The following is a 27,488-nucleotide window of genomic DNA, read 5'->3' as shown; positions in this document are numbered from 1 at the left end:
GGGTCTGTGACGGAGCGGGAATGGTCTTAACCTTTCCCCTGAACACTGGGCGGGTGCCTCAGTTTCCCCTCTGCAGTTCTCAGGGATCTAGGTGGTGGCTCAGGGGCTGTGATTGGTGCAGAGCCCGAGGGGGCCGGTGTGATGGTGTCTGCACAGAGAATGGCCGACGCCCGGTCTCCTGCTGTCCTGGCCCCTCCCCGGCAAGGTGCCAGCGGAAGGTGCTGGAGAACAAAGAGATCAGGGGCCTCCTGGCCGGGACCGGGACAAGCCCAGAGGAGGGGCTGGAGGGGGTCAGTCTGGAGCTGGCTGGGGACGAGGAGTGAGGGCAGACGTGGGGGTCTGGCTCACTGCCCCCCAGAATGGACCTGGCCGAGGGGTCCGGTTCTCTGGACCTACAAGCTCTGTGTTAGCCCCTGTTCCTGTCACCGAATAAACCTCTGTGTTACCGGCTGGCTGAGAGTCACGTCTGACTGCGCAGTGGGGGGGCAGGACCCTGTGGCCCCCCAGGACCCCGCCTGGGCGGACTCGCTGTGGGAAGCGCACGGAGGGGCAGGGGAGGCTGAATGCTCCCAGGAGAGACCCAGGAGGTGAAGCCGTGGGAGCTTCTTGCCCTGCAGACAGGCTGCTCCGAGGGAGAGGAGGCTCCCGAGTCCTGCCTGGCTTGGTGGGGAGCAGTTCCAGAGCAGCGCCCGGGGACGCCGTGACAACTCCGTGACAAGGTCTCTGTGGGGCAGGGTGTCTCTGGGGGACAGGAGGAATTGGGGGATCTCAGGGGTGGGGTCTCACCTGGGGTCCCCATAGAACCCGGCGGCGCAGCGCTCGCAGTGGGGTCCCTCGGGGGGAGTTGGGGTGTCGGGGGAGCAGGGGGGAGTTGGGGTGTCTGGGGGAGTTGGGGGCCTCTGGGGGTCTCACCTGGGGTCCCCGTAGAACCCAGCGGCGCAGCGCTCGCAGTGGGGTCCCTCGGGGGGGTTGGGGTGTCAGGGGAGCAGGGGGGAGTTGGGGTGTCTGGGGGAGTTGGGGGGCTCTGGGGGTCTCACCTGGGGTCCCCGTAGAACCCAGCAGCGCAGCGCTCGCAGTGGGGTCCCTCGGCAGGGGGCGCGCAGTAGCAGGCCCCCGTGGCCCCGTGGCAGTGGCCCCGCTCGGGCAGGCCGTGCCCGTTGCACTCACACGCCTGGCACCCAGCCGGGCTCGTGGCGTCGCCGAAGCTGCCGGGCCGGCAGAGGTGGCAGCGCTCGCCGTGGGTCCAGTCTACGGAGAGGGGGGCAGAGTGAGCAGGGAGGAGAGTTGGGGATGTGGAAGGGGCGTGGGGGAGTGCAGGGCCCAAGCAGAAGGATGGGGCCATGTGGGGTGCAGGGGGCTCCGGGGGGGGGAGGTTCGGGGGCCCTGGGAGGCACAGGGCGGATGTGGGGGCCATGGGGTTTGCAGGGGGCCCTGGAGGGAAGTGCGGGGGCCAGGGGAGGTGCAGGGGGTTTATGGGGGGGATGAGGGGGGCCAGGGGGGATGCAGGGGGGCCACGGGAGGCACAGGGGGGCAATGGGGGGATGCGGGGCCGGTGGGTTTGCAGGGGGGCCGTGGGGGAGTGCGGGGGCCAGGGGGAGGCACAGGGGGGCTCTGGGGGATGTGGGGGGCCGCGGGAGGCACAGGGGGGCCGGGGTGGATGCGGGGGGGCTGGGGGGGAGAGCGGTGGCCGGTGGGGAGGCACAGGGGGCAATGGGGGGATGGGGGGGGCCGGGGGGATGCAGGGGGCCAGGGGGAGGCACAGGGGGGCAATGGGGTGGATGCGGGGGGGCCAGGGGGGATTGCGGGGGCCGGGGGAGGCACAGGGGGGAATGGGGTGGATGGGGGGGCCGGGGTGGATGGGGGGGCCAGGGGGGAGTGCGGGGGCCGGGGGAGGCACAGGGGGGAATGGGGTGGATGGGGGGGCCGGGGGGGGGCACAGGGGGGCAAAGGGGAGGATGCCCGGGGGCCGGGGGGCGGCACAGCGGGGCAATGGGGTGGATGCGGGGGGGCCAAGGGGGAGTGCGGGGGCCGGGGGAGGCACAGGGGGCAATGGGGGGGATGGGGGGCCGGGGGGATGCAGGGGGCCAGGGGGAGGCACAGGGGGGCAATGGGGTGGATGCGGGGGGGCCAGGGGGGAGTGCAGGGGCCGGGGGAGGCACAGGGGGGAATGGGGTGGATGTGGGGGGCACAGGGGGGAGTCTGGGGGCCGCGGGAGTCACAGGAGCTGCTGTCGTGGAAGTGGGGGGCACAGGGGGGAGTGCGGGGGCCGGGGGAGGCACAGGGGGGACTGGGGTGGATGGGGGGGGCACAGGGGGGAGTCCGGGGGCCGGGGGAGGCACAGGGGGGCAATGGGGTGGATGCAGGGGGGCACAGGGGGGAGTGCGGGGGCCGGGGGAGGCACAGGGGGAATGGGGTGGATGTGGGGGGCACAGGGGGGAGTGCGGGGGCCGGGGGAGGCACAGGGGGGCAATGGGGTGGATGTGGGGGGCACAGGGGGGAGTGCGGGGGCCGGGGGAGGCACAGGGGGGCAATGGGGTGGATGCGGGGGGGCCAGGGGGGAGTGCAGGGCCCGGGGGAGGCACAGGGGGGCAAGGGGGTGGATGTGGGGCGCACAGGGGGGAGTCGGGCGGCCGGGGGAGCCACACACGCGACTGGGGTGGATGCGGGGGCGCCAGGGGGGAGTGCGGGGGCCTGGGGAGGCACAGGGGGCAATGGGGGGATGGGGGGGCCGGGGGGATGCAGGGGGCCAGGGGGAGGCACAGGGGGGCAATGGGGTGTATGCGGGGGGGCCAGGGGGGAGTGCGGGGGCCGGGGGAGGCACAGGGGGGAATGGGGTGGATGGGGGGGCCGGGGGGGGGGGGGGGGGCCAGGGGGGAGGGCGGGGGGCGGGGGAGGCACAGGGGGGAATGGGGTGGATGGGGGGGCCGGGGGGAGGCACAGGGGGGCAATGGGGTGGATGCGGGGGGTCCGGGGGGAGGCACAGGGGGGCAATGGGGTGGATGCGGGGGGGCCAAGGGAGAGTGCGGGGGCCGGGGGAGGCACAGGGGGGAATGGGGTGGATGTGGGGGGCACAGGGTGGAGTCCGGGGGCCGGGGGAGGCACAGGGGGGCAATGGGGTGGATGGGGGGGGCCAGGGGGGAGTGCGGGGGCCGGGGGAGGACCGGGGGGGAAGGGGGTGGAGGGGGGGGCCGCGGGGGTGTGCGGGGGGCCGGGGTAGGCACAGGGGGGACTGGGGTGGATGTGGGGGGCACAGGGGGGAGTGCGGGGGCCGGGGGAGGCGCAGGGGGGAATGGGGTGGATGGGGGGGCCGGGGGGGAGTGCGGGGGCCGGGGGAGGCACAGGGGGGAATGGGGTGGATGTGGGGGGCACAGGGGGGAGTGCGGGGGCCGGGGGAGGCGCGGGGGGGGAGGGGGTGGATGGGGGGGCCAGGGGGGAGTGCGGGGGCCGGGGGAGGCGCAGGGGGGAATGGGGTGGATGGGGGGGCCGGGGGGGAGTGCGGGGGCCGGGGGAGGCACAGGGGGGAATGGGGTGGATGTGGGGGGCACAGGGGGGAGTGCGGGGGCCGGGGGAGGCACAGGGGGGCAATGGGGTGGATGGGGGGGCCCGGGGGGAGTGAGGGGGCCGGGGGAGGCGCAGGGGGGCAATGGGGTGGATGCGGGGGGGCCAGGGGGGAGTGCGGGGGCCGGGGGCGGCACAGGGGGGAATGGGGGGGATGGGGGGGGCCGGGGGGGAGTGCGGGGGCCGGGGGAGGCGCAGGGGGGCAATGGGGTGGATGCGGGGGGGCCAGGGGGGAGTGCGGGGGCCGGGGGAGGCACAGGGGGACTGGGGTGGATGTGGGGGGCACAGGGGGGAGTGCGGGGGCCGGGGGAGGCACAGGGGGGCAATGGGGTGTATGTGGGGGGCACAGGGGGGAGTGCGGGGGCCGGGGGAGGCACAGGGGGGAAAGGGGGTGGATGCGGGGGGGCCAGGGGGGAGTGCAGGGGCCGGGGGAGGCACAGGGGGGCAATGGGGTGGATGAGGGGGGCACCGGGGGGAGGCCCGGGGCCGGGGGTGGCCCAGGGGGGGCTGGGGATGATGCGGGGGGGCCAGGGGGGGAGGTGCGGGGGCCGGGGGAGGCACAGGGGGCAAGGGGGGCTGGGGGGGCCGGGGGGATGCAGGGGGCCAGGGGGAGGCACAGGGGGGGCAATGGGGTGTATGCGGGGGGGCCAGGGGGAAGTGCGGGGGCCGGGGGAGGCACAGGGGGGAATGGGGTGGATGGGGGGGCCGGGGTGGATGGGGGGGGCCCGGGGGGAGTGCGGGGGCCGGGGGAGGCACAGGCGGGAATGGGGTGGATGGGGGGGCCGGGGGGAGGCACAGGGGGGCAATGGGGTGGATGCGGGGGGTCCGGGGGGAGGCACAGGGGGGCAATGGGGTGGATGCGGGGGGGCCAAGGGAGAGTGCGGGGGCCGGGGGAGGCACAGGGGGGAATGGGGGGGTGGATGTGGGGGGCACAGGGGGGAGTCCGGGGGCCGGGGGAGGCACAGGGGGGCAATGGGGTGGATGGGGGGGGCCAGGGGGGAGTGCGGGGGCCGGGGGAGGCACAGGGGGGCAATGGGGTGGATGGGGGGGCCGGGGGGGAGTGCGGGGGCCGGGGGCGGCACAGGGGGGCCGGGGGGGGATGGGGGGGCCGGGGGGGAGTGCGGGGGCCGGGGGAGGCGCAGGGGGGCAATGGGGTGGATGCGGGGGGGCCAGGGGGGAGTGCGGGGGCCGGGGGCGGCACAGGGGGGAATGGGGTGGATGGGGGGGCCGGGGGGGAGTGCGGGGGCCGGGGGAGGCACAGGGGGGCAATGGGGTGGATGTGGGGGGGACAGGGGGGAGTCCGGGGGCGGCACAGGGGGGAATGGGGGGGATGCAGGGGGCCGGGGGGGACTCACCCTGGCACTCATCGCACACCCCGGGCCCCCCGGCCTCGCAGCTGCTGTGGAAGTGGCAGCCGCAGTCCAGGCTGCACCGGGCCCCCCCCGCGCTGCCGTTGCCCCCGGCGCCCGGCCCCGACGTCCAGCCCAGCTTGCACTCGCACGCGTAGTCGGGGGGGCCGCTGCACCACCCGTGCCCGCACTCCTCGTAGCACCTGGGGAGACGCCGGGGTGGGGTGGGGGCGGGGGTGGGGGACGGAGCCGGGGCAGCCAGCGCCCCCCAACCCCCCGAATCCCAGCCCCCCAGCCCTGCACCGCCCCCTTCCCGGACCCCCCCGAATCCCAGCCCCCCCAGCCCTGCACCGCCCCAAATCCCAGCCCCCCCAGCCCTGCACCGCCCCCTTCCCAGACCCCCCCCTGAATCCCAGCTCCCCCCAGCCCTGCACCGCCCCCTTCCCAGACCCCCCCTGAATCCCAGCCCCCCCAGCCCTGCACCGCCCCCTTCCCGGACCCCCCCCGAATTCCAGCCCCCCCAGCCCTGCACCGCCCCAAATCCCAGCCCCCCCCAGCCCTGCACCGCCCCCTTCCCGGACCACCCCCGAATCCCAGCCCCCCAAGCCCTGCACCACCCCAAATCCCAGCCCCCCCAGCCCTGCATCGCCCCCTTCCCGGACCCCCCCCCGAATTCCAGCTCCCCCCAAATCCCAGCCCTGCACCACCCCCTTCCCAGCCCCCCTGAATCCCAACCCCCCCAGTCCCCCCAGCCTCACGTCTGGTTGCAGTGGCTGGTGCCGTCGCCGGCGTAGCCGCGCTGGCAGTGGCACTCGTAGGCCTGGGGCGTGTTGCGGCAGCTGGCGAAGGGGTGGCAGCGAGCCAGGCCCAGCCGGCACTCGTCCACGTCGGGGCACTGCCCGTAGGACCAGGCGGCCGGCTGGGCGGGGGGCAGCCCATGGCTCTCCCACAGCGCCACCGAGCAGTTGGGGAAGCCGCCCACGCCGGAGAAATCACCCTGCAGGCACCTGCGGGGGGAGAGACGGGGGGTCACGGCAGAGACGGGGCAGCAACACCCCCACCCTGAGCCAGCTAGTCCTGTCCCGGGGCCGGGTGGGAGCCGGTGCCCCCTAGACGGGACAGGCCCCTGCCCCATTCCCTGCCCCCCTGAGCCAGCCAGTCCCTGCCCCGGGGCCGGGTGGGAGCCGGTGCCCCCTAGACGGGACAGGCCCCTTCCCCATTCCCTGCCCCCCTGAGCCAGCCAGTCCCTGCCCCAGGGCCGGGTGGGAGCCGGTGCCCCCCAGAGGGAATGGCCCTGCCCCCAGCCAGTTACCTGCCCAGCATGGGGTTGTCCGTGTTCCCGCACCAGCCGCACTCGAAGTGCTGCAGACAGTCCTGGCAGGCGTTGAACCGGGCGCAGTCCAGGCACTGGGGCACCGAATGGACGCTGGGGGCAGGAGAGACGAGTCAGCCCCCCCCACTCGGCCCCCCCCCCCGCTCCCAGAGCCGGAGAGACCCCGGGGGTCCCCGCGCCCCTCACCTGTCGTACCGGCCCTGGCAGCCCCCGTCCGGGCGCTCGGCCGGGGGAGACCCCGGGGGTCCCCGCGCCCCTCACCCGTCGTACCGGCCCCGGCAGACCCCGTACGGGGGCTCGGCCGGGGGGAGACCCCGGGGGTCCCCGCGCCCATCACCCGTCGTACCGGCCCCGGCACCCCCCTCCGGGCGCTCGGCCGGGGGGAGAGCCCGGGGGTCCCCGCGCCCCTCACCTGTCGTACCGGCCCCGGCAGACCCCGTACGGGGGCTCGGCCGGGGGGAGACCCCGGGGGTCCCCGCGCCCCTCACCCGTCGTACCGGCCCCGGCAGCCCCCGTCCGGGCGCTCGGCCGGGGGGAGACCCCGGGGGTCCCCGCACCCCTCACCTGTCGTACCGGCCCCGGCAGCCCCCGTCCGGGCGCTCAGCCGGAGAGACCCCGGGGGTCCCCGCGCCCCCGTCGTACCGGCCCCGGCAGCCCCCGTCCGGGCGCTCGGCGGGGGAAGAGCCCAGGGGTCCCTGCGCCCCTCACCTGTCGTACCAGCCCCGGCAGTCCCCGTCCGGGCGCTCGGCCGGGGGAGACCCCGGGGGTCCCCGCGGCCCTCACCCGTCGTACCGGCCCCGGCAGCCCCCGTCCGGGCGCTTGGCCGGGAGAGACCCCGGGGGTCCCTGCGCCCCTCACCCGTCGTACCGGCCCCAGCAGCCCCCGTCCGGGCGCTCAGCCGGGAGAGACCCCGGGGGTCCCTGCGCCCCTCACCTGTCATACCAGCCCCGGCAGCCCCCGTCCGGGTGCTCGGCGGGGGGAGAGCCCAGGGGTCCCTGCACCCCTCACCTGTCGTACCAGCCCCGGCAGCCCCCGTCCGGGCGCTCGGCGGGGGGAGAGCCCGGGGGTCCCTGCACCCCTCACCTGTCGTACCAGCCCCGGCAGCCCCCGTCCGGGCGCTCGGCCGGGAGAGACCCCGGGGGTCCCTGCGCCCCTCACCCGTCGTACCAGCCCCGGCAGCCCCCGTCCGGGCGCTCGGCGGGGGGAGAGCCCAGGGGTCCCTGCACCCCTCACCTGTCGTACCAGCCCCGGCAGCCCCCGTCCGGGCGCTCGGCCGGGAGAGACCCCGGGGGTCCCTGCACCCCTCACCTGTCGTACCGCCCCCGGCAGCCCCCGTCCGGGCGCTCGGCCGGGAGAGACCCCGGGGGTCCCTGCACCCCTCACCCGTCGTACCAGCCCCGGCAGCCCCCGTCCGGGCGCTCGGCGGGGGGAGAGCCCAGGGGTCCCTGCACCCCTCACCTGTCGTACCAGCCCCGGCAGCCCCCGTCCGGGCGCTCGGCCGGGGGAGACCCCGGGGGTCCCTGCACCCCTCACCTGTCGTACCAGCCCCGGCAGTCCCCGTACGGGTACTTGGCCAGGTAGGCGGCGAAGAAGAAGCAGCTGTGGGTGGACTGGCACCAGGCACACTGGCTGGAGTTGGACAGGCACTCGGCGCACGTGCTCCGCCTGGGGGGTGAGGGGGGGTTAGTGCTTCCCAGAGCCCCCCCTGCTGCCCCCCCTCCACACCCAGCCTCCCCCCGACAGTACCAACGCGGCTCCAGAACCCTGTCCCCACACCGACCCCCCCGGTTCCACCCCCCCAACCACTGACCCCGCCCCCCAACACCCTCTCCACACACTGACCCCCCCTCAGGTCTTGTCCCCCCCAGCACCCTGCCCACATGCCCCCCCGGCCCGCCCCCGCCCCCCAGCGAGGACTCACTGGTGGCACAGCGCGGGGCAGTCGTGGGGGGCGCGGATGGCGTGGGGCTGTCGGCCCCGGCGGCTACACAGCAGATCCCCCTTCTTGCTACTGTTCACCTGCCACTCACAGAATGGGTCCTGGGGGGAGCACCGGGGGGGTCAGAGACCCTCCCTGCAGAGCCAGCGCCCCCCAGAGCCCCCTGTACCCCTTGTTCACCACATTACATGGCCAAGGTACGTTCAGCACGAAGCCTGCCTGGGGAGGGATCACGTGGAAACTCATAACGTGCTGAACATCGTTGTCCCGTTACCATGGGCGTAACCACGCGGTGCGTGAAGCTGGGAGGTTTTACGGGGGGGGGGGGTGTTACTGTGTCACGCCGGGGACGCCCACAGACCCCGCAGAGACAACGGGCAGGAACGGGGGCTAGAAACTCTCCCCGGCTCTCGCAGCTGCTCGCCGGCGGGCGACTGCAAACGACGACTTCACGTGTCAACTTCCAGCCGCATCAGAGATTTCCACTGCGCTCGAGAGACCTCCTGATCTCACGCACTCGGGGGGGGGGCACCCTGGGACGCCGTCCCCTCTCCGCCCCCCAGAACAGCAGGCCTGAGGGACCCCATGCGGTGCCAGCCCAGCCCCCACACTCGGGCGGGACCAGGTGGTCTCTAGACCCCGACGGGTCGTCAGGCCCGGCCGGGTTCCCCTCCTGGGGGGCGGAGGAGCCAGTCGCTGGGTGAGTCTGGGACGGCTCCGCCCAGTCGGTCACGCGGGGACCCCGGCTCAGGGGAGGGGGGCCGGGTGGGGGAGCACGGCCTGGAGGGGGCGCTGTTCCCCGGGCAGAGCCGGGGGGCGCCGCGGTGCAGCCGTCCTGTCGTACCCCCCCCCGCGCCCCGGTGCCCGTCTCACCGCGCTGCAGGCGTGGCAGTCCCGGTACTCCTCGCACAGGAAGCAGTTGCTGGGCGAGAGGACGAGGCGCACGGAGCCCCCCCCGCACGGCCCCCCGCCCCCTGGCCCCCCCAGCCGGGCGTGGCAGCTGGCGCTGAGCGGGCACCAGCCGCAGCCCTGGTCGGCCAGGCAGGCCAGGCAGGAGGGGTAGGAGGGGCAGGGCCCCGCCCGGAACGGCTCCAGGAAGAAGTACGAGATCTCCTGGGGGGAGAGCGGGCGAGTGAGAACCAGGGGGAACCCCGGCACCCCGCCCCCAGGGCACCCCCAATCACGCCCAGCCCCCCAGGGCACCCCTGCAGCCAGCCCCCCAGGGCACCCCCAATCACCCCCAGGGCACCCCGGCAGCCAGCCCCCCAGGGCACCCCCAATCACCCCCAGCCCCCCAGGGCACCCCGGCAGCCAGCCCCCCAGGGCACCCCCAATCACCCCCAGCCTCCCAGGGCACCCCCAATCACCCCCAGGGCACCCCCAGGGCACCCCCAATCACGCCCAGCCCTCCAGGGCACCCCCAATCACCCCCAGCCCCCCAGGGCACCCCCAATCACCCCCAGGGCACCCCCAATCACCCCCAGCCCCCCAGGGCACCCCCAATCACGCCCAGCCCCACAGGGCACCCCGCCCCCAGGGCACCCCCAATCACGCCCAGCCCCCCAGGGCACCTCCAATCACCCCCAGCCCCCCAGGGCACCCCACCCCCAGGGCACCCCCAATCACCCCCAGCCCCCCAGGGCACCCCTGCAGCCAGCCCCCAGGGAACCCCCAATCACCTCCAGCCCCCTAGGGCACCTCCCAATCAGCCTGCAGCTCCCCTTCCCACCCCAGCCAGCCCCTCACCTTTCCCCACCTCACAGCACCCCAATCATCCCCCTGCAGGTGAGTACACAAGGGGGAGAGGGTCGGGGGTACACATGGTGTGGGGGACGGGGGGTACACACTGCCACCTGCCAGAGGGACAGGGGGTGGGTCTGGGGGGTTCACATGGGGCGGGGGGACATAGGGGGTAAATGGGGGGTACACATGGTGGGGGTACACACAGGAGTCCGGGGGGGTTACACACAGGGGCAGGGGTACATGGTGGGGGGCACACACGGGGTCAAGGGGATACATGGGAGCACACTGGGGTCCCGGGGGCTTACACACAGGGCAGGGGGATACGTGGGGGCACACTGGGGGAGCCGGGGGGGTTACACACAGGGGCAGGGGTACACGGTGGGGGGCACACACAGGGGCAGGGGGGATACATGGGGGCACACGGGGGTCCCGGGGGTTACACAGGGGCAGGGGGTACATAGTGGGGAGCACACAGCGGATCCCGGGGGCTTACACACAGGGCAATGGGTACACGGCGGGGGGCACACACAAGGCAGGGGGGATATGTGGGGGCACACGGGGGTCCCGGGGGTTAAACAGGGGCAGGGGTACACAGTGGGGGGTTACACACAGGGCAGGGGGGATACGTGGGGGCACACAGGGGTCCTGGGGGGTACACACAGGGGCAGGGGTACATGGCGGGGGGCACACAGGGGCAGGGGGGATACGTGGGGGGTTACACACAGGGCAGGGGGGATACGTGGGGGCACATGGGGGTCCTGGGGGGTACACACAGGGGCAGGGGTACAGGGCGGGGGGCACACACGGGGAGGGGGGATACATGGGGGCACACGGGGGGAGCCGGAGGGGTACACACAGGGGCAGGGGGGATACGTGGGGGCACACGGGGGTCCCGGGGGTCACACAGGGGCAGGGGTCCAGGGCGGGGGGCACCCGGGGGTCCCGGGGGTCACACAAGGGCAGGGGTCCAGGGCGGGGGGTGCCCGGGGGTCCCGGGGGTCACACAGGGGCAGGGGGGATACGTGGGGGCACACGGGGGGAGCCGGAGGGGTACACACAGGGGCAGGGGGGAGACGTGGGGGCACACGGGGGGCCCGGGGGTCACACAAGGGCAGGGGTCCAGGGCGGGGGGTGCCCGGGGGTCACACAGGGGCAGGGGTCCAGGGCGGGGGGCACCCGGGAGTCCCGGGGGTCACACAAGGGCAGGGGTCCAGGGTGGGGGGCACACGGGGGTCACACAGGGGCAGGGGTCCAGGGCGGGGGGCACACAGGGGCAGGGGGGATACGTGGGGGGTTACACACAGGGCAGGGGGGATACGTGGGGGCACCCGGGGGGGTACACACAGGGGCAGGGGTCCAGGGCGGGGGGCGCCCGGGGGTGACTCACGCTGCCGCCCGGCACCCCGGTGCGGTCCCACACCAGGGTGAGCTCGCTGCTCTGCCCGGTGCCCGAGCTGTTGAGATGCCCCTCGACCTGCACCAGGTATTTGTTGCCGCGCTCGGGGCTGCCGAAGAGCCGCTGGGCGCCCGGGCGCTGCAGGGGGCGCGTCTCCTTCTCCTGCTGCACGGCCCAGCGCCCCACCTCCTCCTGCCACGGGCCGGGGGTCAGGGGGAGCCAGAGCCCCACGGCGCCCCCCGCTTCCCCCCCCGCCCCACGGCGCCCCACCTCCTCCTGCCACGGGGGAGCCAGAGCCCCCCGCTGACCCCCCCGCCCCACAGCGCCCCCCGCTTCCCCTCCCCGCCCCACGGCGCCCCACCTCCTCCTGCCACGGGCCGGGGGTCAGCCAAGCCCCACAGCGCCCCCCACTTCCCCCCCGCCCCACGGCGCCCCACCTCCTCCTGCCACGGGCCGGGGGTCAGGGGGAGCCAGAGCCCCACGGCGCCCCCCGCTTCCCCCCTCGCTCCACGGCGCCCCACCTCCTCCTGCCACGGGGGAGCCAGAGCCCCCCCCGGGCCCCCCGCCCCACAGCACCCCCCGCTTCCCCTCCCCGCCCCACAGCGCCCCACCTCCTCCTGCCTTGGGCCGGGGTCAGGGAGAGCCAGAGCCCCCCGCTGACCCCCTGCCCCACAGCGCCCCCAGCTGCCCCCGGCCTGCTCCCTGCAGCACAGACCCCCCGGCCCCACACTGGGGCAGCCCTGACGGGCCCGGCTCCCCCTTTACCAGCTCGGGGGCGTTGGGGGCGCGGCCCAGCTTGGCGACCACGTGGAGGCGCTGCACACGGGCCCAGACGGAGACGTGGGGGGCAGGGGGGGGCCCGGCCAGCAGCGGGTAGATGAAGCCCTTGTAGACCAGGGAGACGTCCATCTCCGAGCTGGGGCTCAGCGTGATGGTCGTGCTGCGGACGATGGACACCTGGGGGGGCACCGGGGTCAGTCTGCTGCAGCCCCCGCCCCCCCCCGCGGGGCACCCCTGTGCTGCCAGCTCCCCCCCGCCGGTGCTGCGAGTTTCCCCCGGCAGTGCCCCCGCCCCCCTCCGCGGGGCACCCCTGTGCTGCCAGCTCCCCCCCGCCGGTGCTGCGAGCTTCCCCCGGCAGTGCCCCCTCACCCTGCTATGAGGAACCCCAGTGCCCGAACTGCTCCCCTGGCAGCTCCCCCCTGCCTCCCCATGGGGGACCCGGTGCCCAAACTTCTCGCCCAGCAGTGCCCCCCCGCCCCCCCAGGGACCCAGTGCCTGAGCTGCCCCCCCCGTCAGTGCCCCCCCAGGGACCTGGTGCCCCCCCTGACAGCGCCCCCTGCCCCCCCAGGGACCCGGTGCCCGAGCTGCCCCACCTTGTCGGGCTGCGAGTCGTTGCGGGGGTGCTGGTAGGTGATGAGGTGCAGGCCAGGCAGGAAGTTGAGGTGTTGGCAGCTCTCCAGGGAGGTGATGAACACGGGGCGCGGCCCCCACCAGCCGTAGGTGCCCGAGATCTGCCCCACACGGCACCGGCTCTGCTCTGGGGGGGGGAGGGTGGAGAGGATGAGCCCCCACAGGCCCCATCTCTCCCCCAGGAATGCAGCCCCCCTCTCGGGAAACGCAGCCCCCTGCCACACCCCCTTTTCCCCACCCCCCCATTCTACCCCCCAGGAAGGCAGCCCCGCTGCCCTGCCCCATCTCCCCCAGCAAACACAGCCCCGAATCCCCTCTGCACAAAACGCAACAGCCCCTCCTGGCACCCCCGCGCCAACCCGCCCCTCCTAGAGTGATCCCGGAGCAAGGAGGGGCTGGGGCAAGGAGAAGCGGGTGGGGAGGGAAGGGGGCTGGAGGAAGGAGAGGCGGGTGGGGTAGATGGAGGAGGGACTTGGGGGGAGGGAGGGGCCGGGGCCGGGGGGGCAGAGGAGGCGGGTGGGGCCGGGGCCGGGGGCAGAGGAGGCGGGTGGGGCCGGGGGGGGGCAGAGGAGGCGGGTGGGGAGGGGGCCAGGGGCAGAGGTGGCGGGTGGGGAGGGGGCCGGGGGGCACTCACCAGCCACAGGCATGCAGGTCTCATTCTGCACACACCAGCCAAAGGGCCCCGGCGCGCGGGGCAGGGGGGGGCCGGCCCCCCCAAACGCCAGGCAGGACTCGCAGTCCACCAGGAGCCGGGCCAGGCCCAGGCAGCCGGTGCTGGGGCACTGAGAGAGTGAGAGAGACAGAGAGAGACGTCAACTGGGGAGCAGGGCCAGTGCCCCCACTGCACCACCCCACATCGGGAGAACCCAGGAGTCCTGGCTCCCAGCCCCCCTGCTCTAACCACCAGCCCCCACTCCCCTCCCAGAGCTGGGGAGAGAACCCAGGAGTCCTGGCTCCCAGCCCCCCTGCTCTAACCCACCAGCCCCCACTCCCCTCCCAGAGCTGGGGAGAGAACCCAGGAGTCCTGGCTCCCAGCCCCCCCTGCTCTGACCACCACCCCCCACTCCCCTCCCAGCGCCGGGGAGAGAACCCAGGTGTCTGTACCTCACCCCTGAGGGTGTGACGAAGTGGGGGATTTTCTTCTTTTGCATGAACACTGTGTGTGCCTCGGTTTCCCCGGGTGCTGCACGTGTAAGGAGGGGTGGGAGGGGGGTTGTTATTGCAGGGGCCAGGTGTGACCTCGCCCAGCAGCCGGGACCCCGGACACTGGTCTGGAGATTGGGGACCCAGCGACTGGGGACGGGGAGGCCCGGCTGGGCTCGGGAGCAGCCGGTTCTGGCCAGGGGAGGGGGGCGGGGGGGCAATGGGCTGAGGAGAGAGGGGCCCGGGGACCTGCCAGCCGGGACCGAAGACAAAGGGGGGGGGAGTGGGAGGGATGGCTCAGTGGTTAGAGCACTGGCCTGCTAGACCCAGGGGTGAGTTCAATCCCCGTGGGGCCTCTCCGGGATCTGGGGCACAATCAGCACTTGCCCCCCTAGTGAAGGGGGCTGGACTCGATGGCCCTTCGGGGCCCCTTCCAGCTCTAGGAGACAGACAGACAGATAGAGAGGGGGAGGGGATTTAGGGGGCTCGGCCGGAAGGAGGGGGCTGGGGTGGGAGCCCATGGGGCCGGGACAGACCCAGCTGGCCGGGCCGAGGGCCCTGAGACCTGCCTGGGCTGGTCCAGACGCTCAATAACCCTCCCGTGTGACGCTGGCAGAGTCGCTGCAGCTAGAGAGCGGGGGTGTGGCTCCCTCTGGGGGTGGGGGTCCCAGGGGCTGCTGGGGGGGCAGGAGGGCGGTCCCAGGGGGCGAGCGGAGCAGAGGAGCTGGGGGTCACTCACGTTGCTGTGGGGCGCGGGGCTCTGGCAGGCGTCCAGGCACCAGGAGCACTCGGGGTCCTTCCCGCAGGTGCTGCTCTCCGAGTACATGGAGCAGTAATCCAGGTGGTACTGGGGGGGCAGGGCAGTGAGGGAGGGGCTGCCCCTCGACAGCCCCCCCAGCCAGGGAACCCCCTCCCCAGCCACAAACCCCTGACCCCTCCTCCCCCACCAACCAGAGACCACCCCCGCCCCCCGACTCCACACCAGAGAGCCCCCTGGCCGTCTCCCCGCGTAGAGCAGCAATAACCCCGGGGGGGGGCCCCACAGGCAGCTCCCCTGCAAGCCAGAGCCTCCTTGTCCCCCCAGCCAGGACCCCCCCAGCCAGAACCCCTCAACGGCCGGAAAAGCGGGGGGGGGGGTCACTGATCTGTTCCCATGAGCTCCTAGGGCGCGGAGGGGAAGCCGGGAGCCCTGGGGGCAGCGGGGGGGGGGGGGGGTTGGCAGAGGTTAGGGTCCCTGTGGTGAAGGCTCAGGACAGAGGGGGCACTGGGGGGGGTGGCAGGGCCCCAGGGGTCACTTACGTTCTGGGCAGGCACCTGGAAGACGAAGGTGGGAACCTTGTAGGCCACGAGGTCCCCGCGGGGGGCCCCGCTGAACCCCCCCGCCACCAGCAGCACGTTGTCCTGCAGCACGGCCGCCACGTGGGAATAGCGCCCCCCGGCCGCCCGCCCGGCCCGCTCTGCCGAGAGGGGAGCATCAGGCCGGCGCCGGGACCCCCTGCCCCCCGGCCGCCCGCCCGGCCCGCTCTGCCGAGAGGGGAGCATCAGGCGGCGCCGGGACCCCCTGCCCCCCGGCCCCCCGCCCGGCCCCCCCCGGCCCGCTCTGCCGGGAGGGGAGCATCAGGCCGACGCCGGGACCCCCTGCCCCCCGGCCCCCCGCCCGGCCCGCTCTGCCGAGAGGGGAGCATCAGGCGGCGCCGGGACCCCCTGCCCCCCGGCCCCCCGCCCGGCCCCCCGCCCGGCCCGCTCTGCCGGGAGGGGAGCATCAGGCCGACGCCGGGACCCCCGGCCCCCCGCCCGGCCCGCTCTGCCGAGAGGGGAGCATCAGGCCGACGCCGGGACCCCCTGCCCCCCGGCCGCCCGCCCGGCCGCCCGGCCCGCTCTGCCGAGAGGGGAGCATCAGGCCGACGCCGGGACCCCCTGCCCCCCGGCCGCCCGCCCGGCCCCCCGCCCGGCCCGCTCTGCCGGGAGGGGAGTGTCAGGCTGGTGCCGGGACCCCCTGCCCCCCGGCCGCCCGCCCGGCCCGCTCTGCCGAGAGGGGAGCATCAGGCCGGCGCCGGGACTCAGTGGCCCCCCTAGCCCCCAGGATGCCGCCCCCCACCTGCCATCCACTGGGGAGCTGCCCATGCCCCCTCCTTCCCTCCATGCACTGGGGCATCCCCTCACCCTCACCCCACCCCGTCCACCAGGGCTTCCCCCACCGAGCACCAGCCGCTGGGACAGCCCCCCCCCGCTCCCCCGGGGCAGCCCCCCTCTCCGGGAGCTCCCTAGGGTACCCGAGCCCCTCCCTCACCGTGGGGCAGGCTCCGCGCCAGCGCCTGGCCGGGCACCCACTGGTGGCAGCCCAGGTGGTAGAAGAAAAGTTCGTCCTCGTAGCACTTCTCCTCGTGGTAGTGAATGTGCACGTTGCCCCCTGCGGGCGAGGGGGGGTCAGACCGGGGGGGGCTAATTCTCACTCACCACAGACCCCACACAGATGGAGCGAGGAACAGGATGGGGGTGTGGGGGGGGCTCCGGGGGGGGCACATAGGCGCCAATGATGGGCCAGCATACGGTGGAGTCACTCAGTGGTCACTGCCACTCAGGGACACGGGGGAGGGGCCCTGTAGGGGTGGGGGGTTCGTGGGGGGTGGCAGGTCGGGGGGGGGTGACACAGTGGGGCTGTTCTTAATGTTCCCTCTGAATACTGGGGGGGGCTCGGTTCCTGGCCGACCCTCTGTCGCCTGGCAACTAATGGCCAGGCCCTGCCCCCCACAAGGGGATGCTAAAGGGGGGGGAGAACAAAGGGGTCAGGTGACCTCCTGGCCCGGGGAAGGAGCTGAGCAGAGGAGGGGCTGGGGGGGGGTTAGTCTGGAGCTGGCTGGGGACGAGGAGTGAGGGCAGACGTGGGGGTCTGGCTCACTGCCCCCCAGAATGGACCCGGCCGAGGGGTCCGGCTCGCGGTACCTACAAGCTCTGTGTTAGCCCCTGTTCCTGTCATCGAATAAACCTCTGTGTCACTGGCTGGCTGAGAGTCACGTCTGCCTGCGCCGTGGGGGGGCAGGACCCTGTGGCCCCCCCAGGACCCCGCTGGGGTGGACTCGCTGTGGGAAGCGCGCGGAGGGGCAGGGGAGGCTGAATGCTCCCGGGAGAGACCCAGGAGGTGAAGCCGTGGGAGCTTCTTGCCCTGCAGACAGGCTGCTCCGAGGGAGAGGAGGCTCCCAGAGTCCTGCCTGGCTTGGTGGGGAGCAGTTCCAGAGCAGCGCCCGGGGACTCCGTGACAGATGGGGCCCCAAGTGGTGAGGGGGGGGTCCCAGCAGGGAGATCACGGGGGTCCCAGTGCGGGGGGACAGGGGGTCCCCTTGGGGGGCTTTCAGAGGGGTTGAGGGGTCCCGGCAGGAAGGGTGTCAGATGGAGGTTGGGGGTCCCAGTGGGGGGTCAGAGGGGGGACAGGGGGTCCCGACAGGGGGTCAGAGGGTGTCACAGAGTGTGGGGGGACACAGGGCCCTGCACCCCCACGTCCTGCGATTCCCCGGGGCTCTCAGCCAGCCAGGAAAGCAGCAGGTTCATCCAGACGACAGGACACAGGCCAGGACGGGTCTTGCCGGCACAGACAGCAGGACCCCCCTTTAGTTAGGTCCATCTGGGGGCCCCAGGGAGGCCCCAGCCCTGTTGGTCGGGGCCCCCCCCTTTCCCTACGAGCTCCAGACCTGAAACTCCCCCCAGCCTCCCCCGGCTCCTCCCCCAGCCTTTGTCCTTTGTCCAGTGTCCCGGGCAGAGGTGTCACCTGGCCTCCAACTCCCCCCCCCCCCCCTTACCTGCTCAGGTACCTCCCTCCCCAGGGCAGCCAGTCCCAGCACAGCCCCCTGCCACCTTCCCAGGCCAACACCCCCCCCTCAGATACGCCCCCAATACCACATCAAGAACATTCCCACCTCCTCACAGCGGGGTCCCGACGGGGGTGGGGGGGTCAGAGGAGGGTCAAGGGGTCCCGGGGGGGACTGAGGGGAGGTCCCCGCGAGGGGTCCCGGCAGGGGACTCAGAGGGGGGTCCCCGTGGGAGGAGTCAGAGGGGGTCAGGGGGTCCCGGCGGGTGGGCTGGGGGGGTCCCCACGAGGGGTCCCGGCGGGGGGCTCAGAGGGAGGTCCCCCTGGGGGGGGGTCAGAGGGTACCGGCGGAGGGTCCCGTGGGGGGAGTCAGAGGGGGGTCAGGGGTCCCAGCGGGGAGGCTGAGGGGAGGTCCCCGCAAGGGGTCCCAGCGGGGGGCTCAGAGGGGTGTCCCGGTGGGGGAGTCAGAGGGGGTCAGGGGTCCCGGCGGGGGGGTTGGGGGGTCCCCGCGAGGTGTCCCGGCGGGGGGCTCAGAGGGGGGTCCCCGTGGGGGAAGTCAGAGGGGGTCAGGGGTCCCAGCGGGGGAGCTGGGGGGGTCCCCGCGAGGGGTCCCGGCGGGGGGGCTCAGAGGGGGGTCCCGGCGGGGGGGGGGGTCGCTCACCGTACACCACCATGTAGTTGCCCAGCAGGCTGGCGCTGTGGAAGGCCCGTTCCCGGGGGCCGTGCTGGGGGTCGCGCCCGCGCAAGGGGCTCCAGTGGCGCAGGTCCACGTGGAACAGGTCCGTGCTGTTCACTCGCATGCTGAATCTGGGGGGGGGGCGGGCGGTCAGCCGGGGAGCGTGACCCCCCCCAGCCCCCCACTGTGCCCCCCCAGCCCTCAGCCACCCCCCGCCTCTCCCCGGGCCCCCCAGCCACGCCCCCCACTGTGCCCCCCCAGCCCTCAGCCACCCCCCGCCTCTCCCCGGGCCCCCCAGCCACATCCCCCAGCCCCCCACTGTGCCCCTCAGCCCTGCCCCGAGCCTCTCCCTGGGCCCCCAGCCACCACCCCAGCCTCCCACTGTGCCCCTCAGCCACGCCCCGAGCCTCTCCCTTGGCCCCCCAGCTCCCAGCCCCCAGCCCTGCCCCCACCTCTCCCTGGACCCCCCAGCCCTCAGCCACGCCCCCGCCTCTCCCTGGGCCCCCCAGCCCTCAGCCCCAGGCCCAGCTCCCCCGCTCACCGGGCTGTGGAGGGCCGGTGCCCCCCGTACACCAGCAGGGCGCGGGAGGGCGGGTGGAAGACCATGGAGTGCCCGGCGGCAGCAGGCGCCTTCCCCCCGGCGGGTACCACGCGCTCCCACTGCCACCTCTCCAGATGGAAGCGGAACATCTGCGAGGAGAAGACGTCCACGGCAGTGCGGCCTGTGGGGGAGCAGGGTTAGCGGGGCTCCAACCCCCACTGCACCCCCCTGCTCTAACTACTAGCCCCCACTCCCGTCCCAGAGCTGGGACACAACCCAGGCGTCTGGTGTGATGAAATGGGAATGGTCTTAATGTTGTGTCTGAATTCTGTGTGTGCCTCAGTTTCCCCTGTGTGTTACTCCAGGACCTAGGTGGGGGGTTCAGGGTGCGTGAGCGGTGCAGAGACCCCTAGAGGGCAGGTGTGGCTGTGACTGGCTGCCCGGGCACGGAGACCGGCCGACACCCTGTATCCAGAGCCCGTCGCCTGCAGGGGGGTTGGGGCAGCCCGGGTGACCTGCTGGCCCGGGAAGGAGGCGACAGGCGGGTCTGAGGCTGGGCTGCGGGAAGGACTCGGGGGGAGCCCAGGGAGCCCTGCTCCCGGTGCTAACAGCTCTGTTCTGCACTGGGTTCCCCACGACAACGACCTGGCACAGAGCAGCCGTTCCCCTCGCCGGTCGGCCCAGCAGAACCTACTGCAGTAACGGCTCCGGCGCACTCGGTGTGGAGACGTTCGGGGGCCCCTCGCGGGCAGCCCTGAGCTCCCCCGTGTGCGTTAGCCGCCCCCACCCACCAGGGCTGGTTCGGTGCTCCAGAGGTCACCGGGATGCCGCAGACGGGCAAACCCAGGAACCTTCTGCCTTCTCGTTTAGCCCAATCTGCTTTCCAAGCCTCCCTCGCATCGCAGACGAGTGCCCGCGGCAAACGGACGCGCCCGAAAGGCTTGTGGGGCGTAAGGGGGGGGTGTTGTCAAGGTCTGGGTGGATCGGAGGCGTCTGGATTCGCTGAGCTTCACGGGATGTTCCTCGGCAAGGGAGCGACATTAGCCAGGATCAGTCCCCGTCCCTGTCACTCGCTGGCTGGGAGTCGCTGCGGGGGGCCGGGGTGAGCAGGGGGCGTGAGAGGCTCCCCAGGGGCCCCGCCCAGGGGGACTCGCTGCGGGGGGGCCGGGGTGAGCAGGGGGCCGAACGCACCGAGGTCGGACCCAGGAGGCCCCGAAGCCGAGCAGGCTCCTGGCCCCAGTGACAGGTGCCCTGCGGGAGACGCTGCCCCAGAGTCCTGCCTGGCTTCCCCCGGAGCCCTGAGAGCCCCCAGCCTGGGACCCCAGGAGTCCTGGCTCCCAGCCCCCCCCTGCCCTAACCCACCAGCCCCCGCTCCCCGTCCAGAGCCAGGGAGAGAACCCAGGAGTCCTGGCTCCCAGCCCCCCCTGCCCTAACCCACCAGCCCCCGCTCCCCGTCCAGAGCCAGGGAGAGAACCCAGGAGTCCTGGCTCCCAGCCCACGTCTCACCTCCGAAGACGTACAGCCACGTGTCGACCACGGCTGCAGCGTGGCTGGCCAGGCTGGGGGGCGGGGAGCCCGTGGCATTGGGGGGGGCCAGCTCCAGCCAGCGCCCCTCGTGGGGTCGGTACATCCAGACGTCGCTGGCCAGGAAGCCGTTGGCCAGCTCCCCACCACACAGCACCAGGCAGCCCTGCCAGGCCACGGCCACGTGGGAGTGACGGGCCGCCTGCGGGGAGAGAGGGGGTTAGCGCTGGGGGAGGGGACACACCATCGCGGGGGGGCGGGGGGGGTGACACAGTCTGTGCCAGCCCGGCCTGACGCACTCGCTACCCCCCACGCCGGGCCAGGAGCTGGAGCTGGGGATGTAGGACCGGGGACGACTCTGTTCTTTGCTGCCCCAAGCACGGCAGGCAGGCGGCTTTCGGTGGCACAGGTCCACTGGTCCTGCGGATTTGGCGGCGTTTCTGCGGGTGATCTGCCGGTGCTGCACCATTGGCGTCCCCGCCGCCAAAGCCATGGGACCGGCGGCCCTCCCGCAGGCATGCTGCCAAAGCCACCTGCCTGCCACCCTCACAGCAGCCGGCAGGCTGCCCCCCCAGCTTGCCCCCCCAGGCATCGCTGGCTGCGCTGGCGCCTGGAGCCGCCCCTGCATAGGACGTGGTTTGAAACCTGCCACCAGCATCCCTGGGAGGCAGGTGAGAAAACGCGGGAATGCGAAGCTGGTGGAGCTGGGGGGCCGTGACTAGCGTCTGTCTAAGCAGGCGGGGGGGGGGGGGGTGCCCTGGAGAAAGGACCCAGCCAGGGCGTCAGGGAAGCGCCATGGAGCCAGCCAGCCGGGGGGAGACGCCCAGGCTGGCTCTGCCCTTTCTCGGATCCCTGGAGAGGGTCCCGGGCCCCTGCGAGGGCCGAGCACGGAAACCCGCGGCGCGGGCCCAGCCAGCGAGCGGCTCTCGGGTGCCGGCGTTACCGCTGCCGGAGGAGCTAGAGACGCTCCCCCCAGGCTGCCGGGAACTGGGGCCGGGAAGGGAGCGGCAGCCTGAGCTCACCCGGCCCCGGGGACCGGGGTCACTGAGCCTTGGGGAGACAAGCCAGGCGGGACGTCCCCTTTGGCTCCATCGCTGGACGGACGTGTACAAGGCGAGGCCGGGCACACGGTGTGGGGGAGGGTGCTGGGGAGCCACTCAGCTGGGCCCAGCGGGGGGGGGAACAGGGCGTGGGGGGGCCATGGGGGGGACGTACCAGGGAGAAGGGGTGTGAGGAACTAGGACTGTTCTTACTGGGGGCTGAGAGTGCTGGGGGGGGGGGGGGTTGGCCTGGGAGGACGAGCTGCACTGGGGGGGGGGGAGACTGGCCGGAGGGAGGGGCCTGAGCAGGTAACGCGAGACCCCAGGGAGGGGGGAGAGGCCAGGGGACCCCTCTGCCCGGGGAGCTGAACAAAGGGGGGGGAGAGGCTGGGGGGAGAGGGGGTTTCAGGAGCCGGCTGGGGAATGGAGGGAGCCCAGACGGGGCTCTGACCCCCCAAGGGGGCTGTGGGGCTCCTGGGACCCCAAGATGGACCCAATGCGGGGGGGGGTCCTGCTGTCTGTGCCGGCAAGACCCGTCCCGGCCTGTGTCCTGTCGTCTGAATAAACCTGCTGCTTTCCTGGCTGGCTGAGAGCCCCAGGGAATCGCAGGACGTGGGGGTGCAGGGCCCTGTGTCCCCCCACACTCCGTGACAAGGGGCACAGGGGGACGTACCTGGGAGGAGGGGTACGGGGGGCGCGGCGGGGGGGACGTACCGAGGAGGAGGGGCACGGGGGGGGGCGCGGCGGGGGGGGGGACGTACCGGGGAGGAGGGGCACGGGGGGGGCGCGGCGGGGGGGGGGACGTACCGGGGAGGAGGGGGACGGGGGGGACGTATCGGGGAGGAGGGGGACGGGGGGGGACGTACCGGGGAGGAGGGGGACGGGGGGGGGGACGTACCGGGGAGGGGCTCAGCACCCGGCGCTGCCACAGGTTGGAGGTGAAGTTGTAGATGACGAGGTCGCCCAGCGCCGTGTTCAGGTCCAGCCCTTGGGGAGCAGAGCAGCTGTGAGGGGGGGGCCCCCAACACCTGCCCCTCCCCCCCGTCCCCACCCCTACCCTGCCCCCCCTCCTCCCACCCCACCTCCCCTGCCCCCCATCCCCACCCCCACCCTGCCCCCCCTCCTCCCACCCCACCTCCCCTGCACCCCCGTCCCCACCCCTACCCTGCCCCCCTCCTCCCACCCTACCCCCCTGTCCCCACCCCTACCCTGCCCCCCTCCTCCCACCCTACCCCCTGCCCCCCATCCCCACCCCTACCCTGCCCCACCTCCCCTCAACCCCATTGCATCCTCCACACCCTGCACCCCCCGTGCCCCAAGCCCCGCGGCGGCGTCTCTGACCCCCGAAGATGTAGAGCGCCCCGGTGGGGGGCAGGACGGCGCCGGCGGCAGCCGTGCGGGGCCGGAAGTGGGGGTCCCCCGAGCTCAGGTTGTACCAGCGCCCGGCACCCTGGTTCTCGCCCAGCGCCAGGTCACAGGCCTCGCCCACAAAGCCTGGCCGGCACCGGCACCGGTCAGACTCCTGCGGGGACAGACAGACAGATGGACAGAGGCTCCCGGCTCGCAGACCCCCAGCCCTGGGTCCTGGCCCATCCCTCCGTTCACAGGGGAGAGGGAGCAGTGGGGGGAGTGTCTCACTCGCCTGGTGGCGGGGGCAGTGGGGGGCAGGGGGGGCAGGGGGTCAAGGGGGCTCACCTGGTGGCGGGGGCAGTGGGGGCTCACCTGGTCGCAGGCCCCGTGGCCCAGGCAGTAGCTGGCGCAGTGGGGCTCAGGGGGGGCAGTGGGGCTCAGGGGGGCAGGGGAGGCTCAGGGGGGCCAGGGGGCTCACCTGGTCGCAGGCCCCGTGGCCCAGGCAGTAGCTGGCGCAGTGGGGCACAAGGGGGGCAGTTGGGCTCAGGGGGGCTCACCTGGTCGCAGGCCCCATGGCCCAGGCAGTAGCTGGCGCAGTGGGGCACGGGGGGGCAGTGTGGCTCAGGGGGGCAGGGGAGGCTCAGGGGGCAGGGGAGGCTCAGGGGAGGCTCAGGGGGGCCGGGGGGCTCACCTGGTCGCAGGCCCCGTGGCCCAGGCAGTAGCTGGCGCAGTGGGGCACGGCGCAGTCCGCCCCCCCCCAGCCAGGCCGACACTGGCACTGGCCGTGGGGCTCGCAGGCACCGTGGCCGGAGCAGCCGCGGGGGCAGAGCGAGACCCGGTAGCTGGCGTTGAAGCCCAGCAGGTTGTAGTTGGCGTCGCTGAACAGGTGCAGCAGCATCTGGCGTGTGGGGGGGGGGGATGGGATCAAACACATGGGCCCCCACCCCCCCCACATGGGCCCCCCACCCCCCCACCTGCCCCCCACAGCCCCAGTAACCCCCCCTCCTCCAAACTCTGCCCAGCGCCCCGCTTCCCCCCCACGGACCCCACTACCCTCCCCCGGACTCCTCCCCGCCCCGCCCGCAGTCACCCGGGGGGGGGGGGTCACCTTGCCGGAGGCGGCCTCCAGAGGGGGGGGCAGGGTGCTGCCGCTCAGGCTGGCCAGCAGGGGGCAGCGCGGGGAGTCGCCGTCGTAGACGAAGAGGTAGTCGTAGGTGCACTCGGTGTCCATGAACAGGAAGGTCAGAAGCACCCGGTGCCGGCTGCTGGGGGCTGAGGAGACACGGGGGGGTCAGACACGGGACCCCACCACTGCCCCACGGGGAGCACGGCTCCCAGCATGCACCACGGTGCCCCCGGGGCCCTGACACCCCCCCAATGGGGAGCACGGCTCCCAGCATGCACCACGGCGCCCCCGGGGCCCTGACCCCCCCCAATGGGGAGCACGGCTCCCAGCATGCACCACGGTGCCCCCGGGGCCCTGACCGCCCCCCCGCCCCCACCGGGAGCTCGGCTCCCAGCATGCACCACGGCGCCCCCGGGGCCCTGACCGCCCCCCGCCATGGGGAGCACGGCTCCCAGCATGCACCACGGCGCCCCCGGGGCCCTGACACCCCCACAGGGAGCACGGCTCCCAGCATGCACCACGGCGCCCCCGGGGCCCTGACCGCCCCCCCCCCACAGGGAGCACGGCTCCCAGCATGCACCACGGCGCCCCCGGGGCCCTGACCGCCCCCCGCCAGTGGGAGCACGGCTCCCAGCATGCACCACGGCGCCCCCGGGGCCCTGACCGCCCCCACGGGGAGCACGGCTCCCAGCATGCACCACGGCGCCCCCGGGGCCCTGACCACCCCCCCCCCCGCACAGGGAGCACGGCTCCCAGCATGCACCACGGCGCCCCCGGGGCCCTGACCCCCCCCGCCATGTGGAGCACGGCTCCCAGCATGTACCACGGCGCCCCCGGGGCCCTGACCCCCCCCCCGCCATGGGGAGCACGGCTCCCAGCATGCACCACGGCACCCCCAGGGCCCTGACCCCCCCCACGGGGAGCATGGCTCCCAGCATGCACCACGGCACCCCCAGGGCCCTGACCCCCCCCACGGGGAGCATGGCTCCCAGCATGCACCACGGCGCCCCCGGGGCCCTGACACCCCCACAGGGAGCACGGCTCCCAGCATGCACCACGGCGCCCCCGGGGCCCTGACCGCCCCCATGGGGAGCACGGCTCCCAGCATGCACCACGGCGCCCCCGGGGCCCTGACCGCCCACCCCCCCGCACAGGGAGCACGGCTCCCAGCATGCACCACGGCGCCCCCGGGGCCCGGCCACCCCCCCACGGGGAGCACGGCTCCCAGCATGCACCACGGCGCCCCCGGGGCCCTGACCCCCCCCATGGGGAGGATGGCTCCCAGCATGCACCACAGCACCCCCAGGGCCCTGACCACCCCCCCACGGGGAGCACGGCTCCCAGCATGCACCACGGCGCCCCCGGGGCCCTGACCCCCTCCCATGGGGAGCACGGCTCCCAGCATGCACCACGGCGCCCCCGGGGCCCTGACACCCCCCCACGGGGAGCACGGCTCCCAGCATGCACCACGGCGCCCCCGGGGCCCTGACACCCCCCCACGGGGAGCACGGCTCCCAGCATGCACCATTGCGCCCCGACCCCCCCCCCCCCCACCAGGCTCTCACTGATTTCAAGGCCAGAAGGCACCGCTGTGCCCGTCCTGTCTGACCCGTCAAAGACCTGCCCCGATTCCCCCCCGGGCAGAGACCCACAGCCGGCCAGGCAGGACGGTAACGGCCTCAGGGACGGGATCCATGGTCCAAGGGGCCATTCCCCTCCCAATGCCCCGTCCGACCGGGTCCCGTTCCCCCTCCCGGACCAGGGCATGTTCAGCCTTTCGCTGCCGGAGCAAAGAGCCCCCGACCCTTGGGCCGAGTCCCCCCGACCCTCCCTGGCCCCGCTGAGCGGCGGGAGCTCCTGGCAGCTCTGGGGCAGGGCTCTGAACCCTCCAATGGTCCTCGGGGCTCTGCTCCGGCCCTGCCCCAGCGTGTCACCAGCCGGCGAGGAGCGCAGGGCCCAGCTCCGGGCGTGGGGGGCGCAGGGGGCGCGGGGCCCGGCTGCAGGCGTGGGGGGCGCAGGGGGCGCGGGGCCCAGCTCCGGGCGTGGGGGGCGCAGGGAGCGCGGGGCCCGGCTCCGGGCGTGGGGGGCGCAGGGGGCGTGGGGCCCGGCTCCGGGCGCGGGGCGCGGGGCTCAGCTCCGGGCGTGGGGGGTGCAGGGCCCGGCTCCGGGCGCGGGGGGCGCGGGGCCCGGCTCCGGGCGTGGGGGGCGCAGGGGGCGTGGGGCCCGGCTCCGGGCGCGGGGGGCGCGGGGCCCAGCTCCGGGCGTGGGGGGCGCAGGGAGCGCGGGGCCCAGCTCCGGGCGTGGGGGGCGCAGGGGGCGCGGGGCTCGGCTCCGGGCGGGGGGGGCGCAGGGGGCGGGGGGCGCGGCTCCGGGCGGGGGGGGCGCGGGGGGCGCGGGGCGCGGCTCCGGGCGGGGGGGGCGCAGGGAGCGGGGGGCCCGGCTCCTGGCGTGGGGGGCGCAGGGAGCGCGGGGCCCGGCCCGGGGCGTGGGGGGCGCAGGGGGCGCGGGGCCCAGCTCCGGGCGTGGGGGGCGCAGGGGGCGCGGGGCCCAGCTCCGGGCGTCGGGGGCGCAGGGGGCGCGGGGCCCGGCTCCGGGCGCGGGAGGCGCACGGGGCGCGGGGCCCGGCTCCAGGCGTGGGGGGCGCAGGGAGCGGGGGGCCCAGCTCCGGGCGTGGGGGGCGCAGGGGGCGCGGGGCTCGGCTCCGGGCGTGGGGGGCGCAGGGGGCGTGGGGCTCGGCTCCGGGCGTGGGGGGCGCAGGGAGCGCGGGGCCCGGCTCCAGGCGTGGGGGGCGCAGGGAGCGGGGGGCCCGCTCCGGGCGTGGGGGGCGCAGGGGGCGCGGGGCCCGGCTCCAGGCGTGGGGGGCGCAGGGGGCGCGGGGCCCGGCTCCGGGCGCGGGAGGCGCAGGGGGCGCGGGGCCCGGCTCCAGGCGTGGGGGGCGCAGGGAGCGGGGGGCCCCCAGCCTGGGCCCCGAGGGGAGGTCCCCCCCAAGCCCTGCTCGAGGCGCATTTGTGCAGCCTGGGCTGGCGCCAGCCCCCGTGGCAGCGCTGGCGGCTCATGTGCGTCTGGTGCCCCCCGGCCCCCACCTTCGATCAGCCACTCGCAGTTCCCGTTCACAGAGTAGTTGCCCGGCCCGTCGCTGACGAAGCCCTCGGTGCCCCGCAGCACCTGGCGCTGCCCCTTGCAGTCGCCGGCGCCGGCCCAGCGGACCCGGCTCAGCGCCAGGGCCAGCGCCAGGGCCAGCAGCAGCCCGGGGCGGCGGGAGGGGGGCGGGGCGCCGTCCATCGCCGGGCTCAGCGGGGGTCGGGGGGCTCCATGCGCCAACCTGTGCGGGGGAGACGGGGGTCAGGGGCACGACAGTGCGGTGACCCCCAGATCCGGCCACGGGGCGCCTCCCCCCCACCCCCATCCCGACCCCGGTCCGGCCTCGGGGCGACTTCCCCCCCCACCCCCATCCCGACCCCTGTCCAGCCACGGGGCGACCCCCCCCCGCCACCCCCGGCCTGGCCGTGGTGACCCCCCCGGACCCAGCCACGGGGCGACTTCCCCCCCCACCCTCCG

The 27,488-nt window shown here is 74.8% G+C and overlaps 1 protein-coding gene across 3 annotated transcripts in view; it reads right to left on the bottom strand.

Annotated features, from left to right (window-relative positions):
• Positions 1–27,252, bottom strand: part of MEGF8 (multiple EGF like domains 8) — a 48,677-nt gene extending 21,425 nt beyond the window's left edge. Inside the window, exons 1-22 of one of the 3 annotated variants that reach the window (XM_045001614.1) lie at positions 27,014–27,252; positions 23,913–24,076; positions 23,496–23,702; positions 22,796–22,976; positions 22,353–22,441; positions 20,397–20,616; positions 18,891–19,071; positions 18,335–18,480; positions 16,162–16,281; positions 15,171–15,328; positions 14,611–14,718; positions 13,363–13,510; positions 12,692–12,855; positions 12,084–12,275; positions 11,310–11,510; positions 9,053–9,292; positions 8,162–8,280; positions 7,774–7,905; positions 6,220–6,333; positions 5,666–5,914; positions 4,914–5,110; positions 1,038–1,248 (exon numbers count right to left, since the gene is read on the bottom strand). In XM_045001614.1, the coding sequence (XP_044857549.1) occupies positions 1,038–1,248; positions 4,914–5,110; positions 5,666–5,914; positions 6,220–6,333; positions 7,774–7,905; positions 8,162–8,280; positions 9,053–9,292; positions 11,310–11,510; positions 12,084–12,275; positions 12,692–12,855; positions 13,363–13,510; positions 14,611–14,718; positions 15,171–15,328; positions 16,162–16,281; positions 18,335–18,480; positions 18,891–19,071; positions 20,397–20,616; positions 22,353–22,441; positions 22,796–22,976; positions 23,496–23,702; positions 23,913–24,076; positions 27,014–27,212 (3,740 nt within the window). In that variant the 5' untranslated portion in view covers positions 27,213–27,252. Of the gene's footprint in view, positions 1–1,037; positions 1,249–4,913; positions 5,111–5,665; positions 5,915–6,219; positions 6,334–7,773; positions 7,906–8,161; positions 8,281–9,052; positions 9,293–11,309; positions 11,511–12,083; positions 12,276–12,691; positions 12,856–13,362; positions 13,511–14,610; positions 14,719–15,170; positions 15,329–16,161; positions 16,282–18,334; positions 18,481–18,890; positions 19,072–20,396; positions 20,617–22,352; positions 22,442–22,795; positions 22,977–23,176; positions 23,216–23,361; positions 23,391–23,495; positions 23,703–23,912; positions 24,077–27,013 lie in introns of those variants that run through there. The other 2 variants (XM_045001615.1, XM_045001616.1) reach the window with 2 other exon arrangements.
• Positions 27,253–27,488: the final 236 nt, after the last annotated feature.

This window comes from Mauremys mutica, unplaced genomic scaffold (assembly GCF_020497125.1).
Source record: "Mauremys mutica isolate MM-2020 ecotype Southern unplaced genomic scaffold, ASM2049712v1 Super-Scaffold_339, whole genome shotgun sequence".
NCBI lineage: Eukaryota > Metazoa > Chordata > Testudines > Geoemydidae > Mauremys > Mauremys mutica.
Note: the sequence above shows the minus strand (reverse complement) of the source record. Positions and strands in the feature narration are given on the sequence as shown.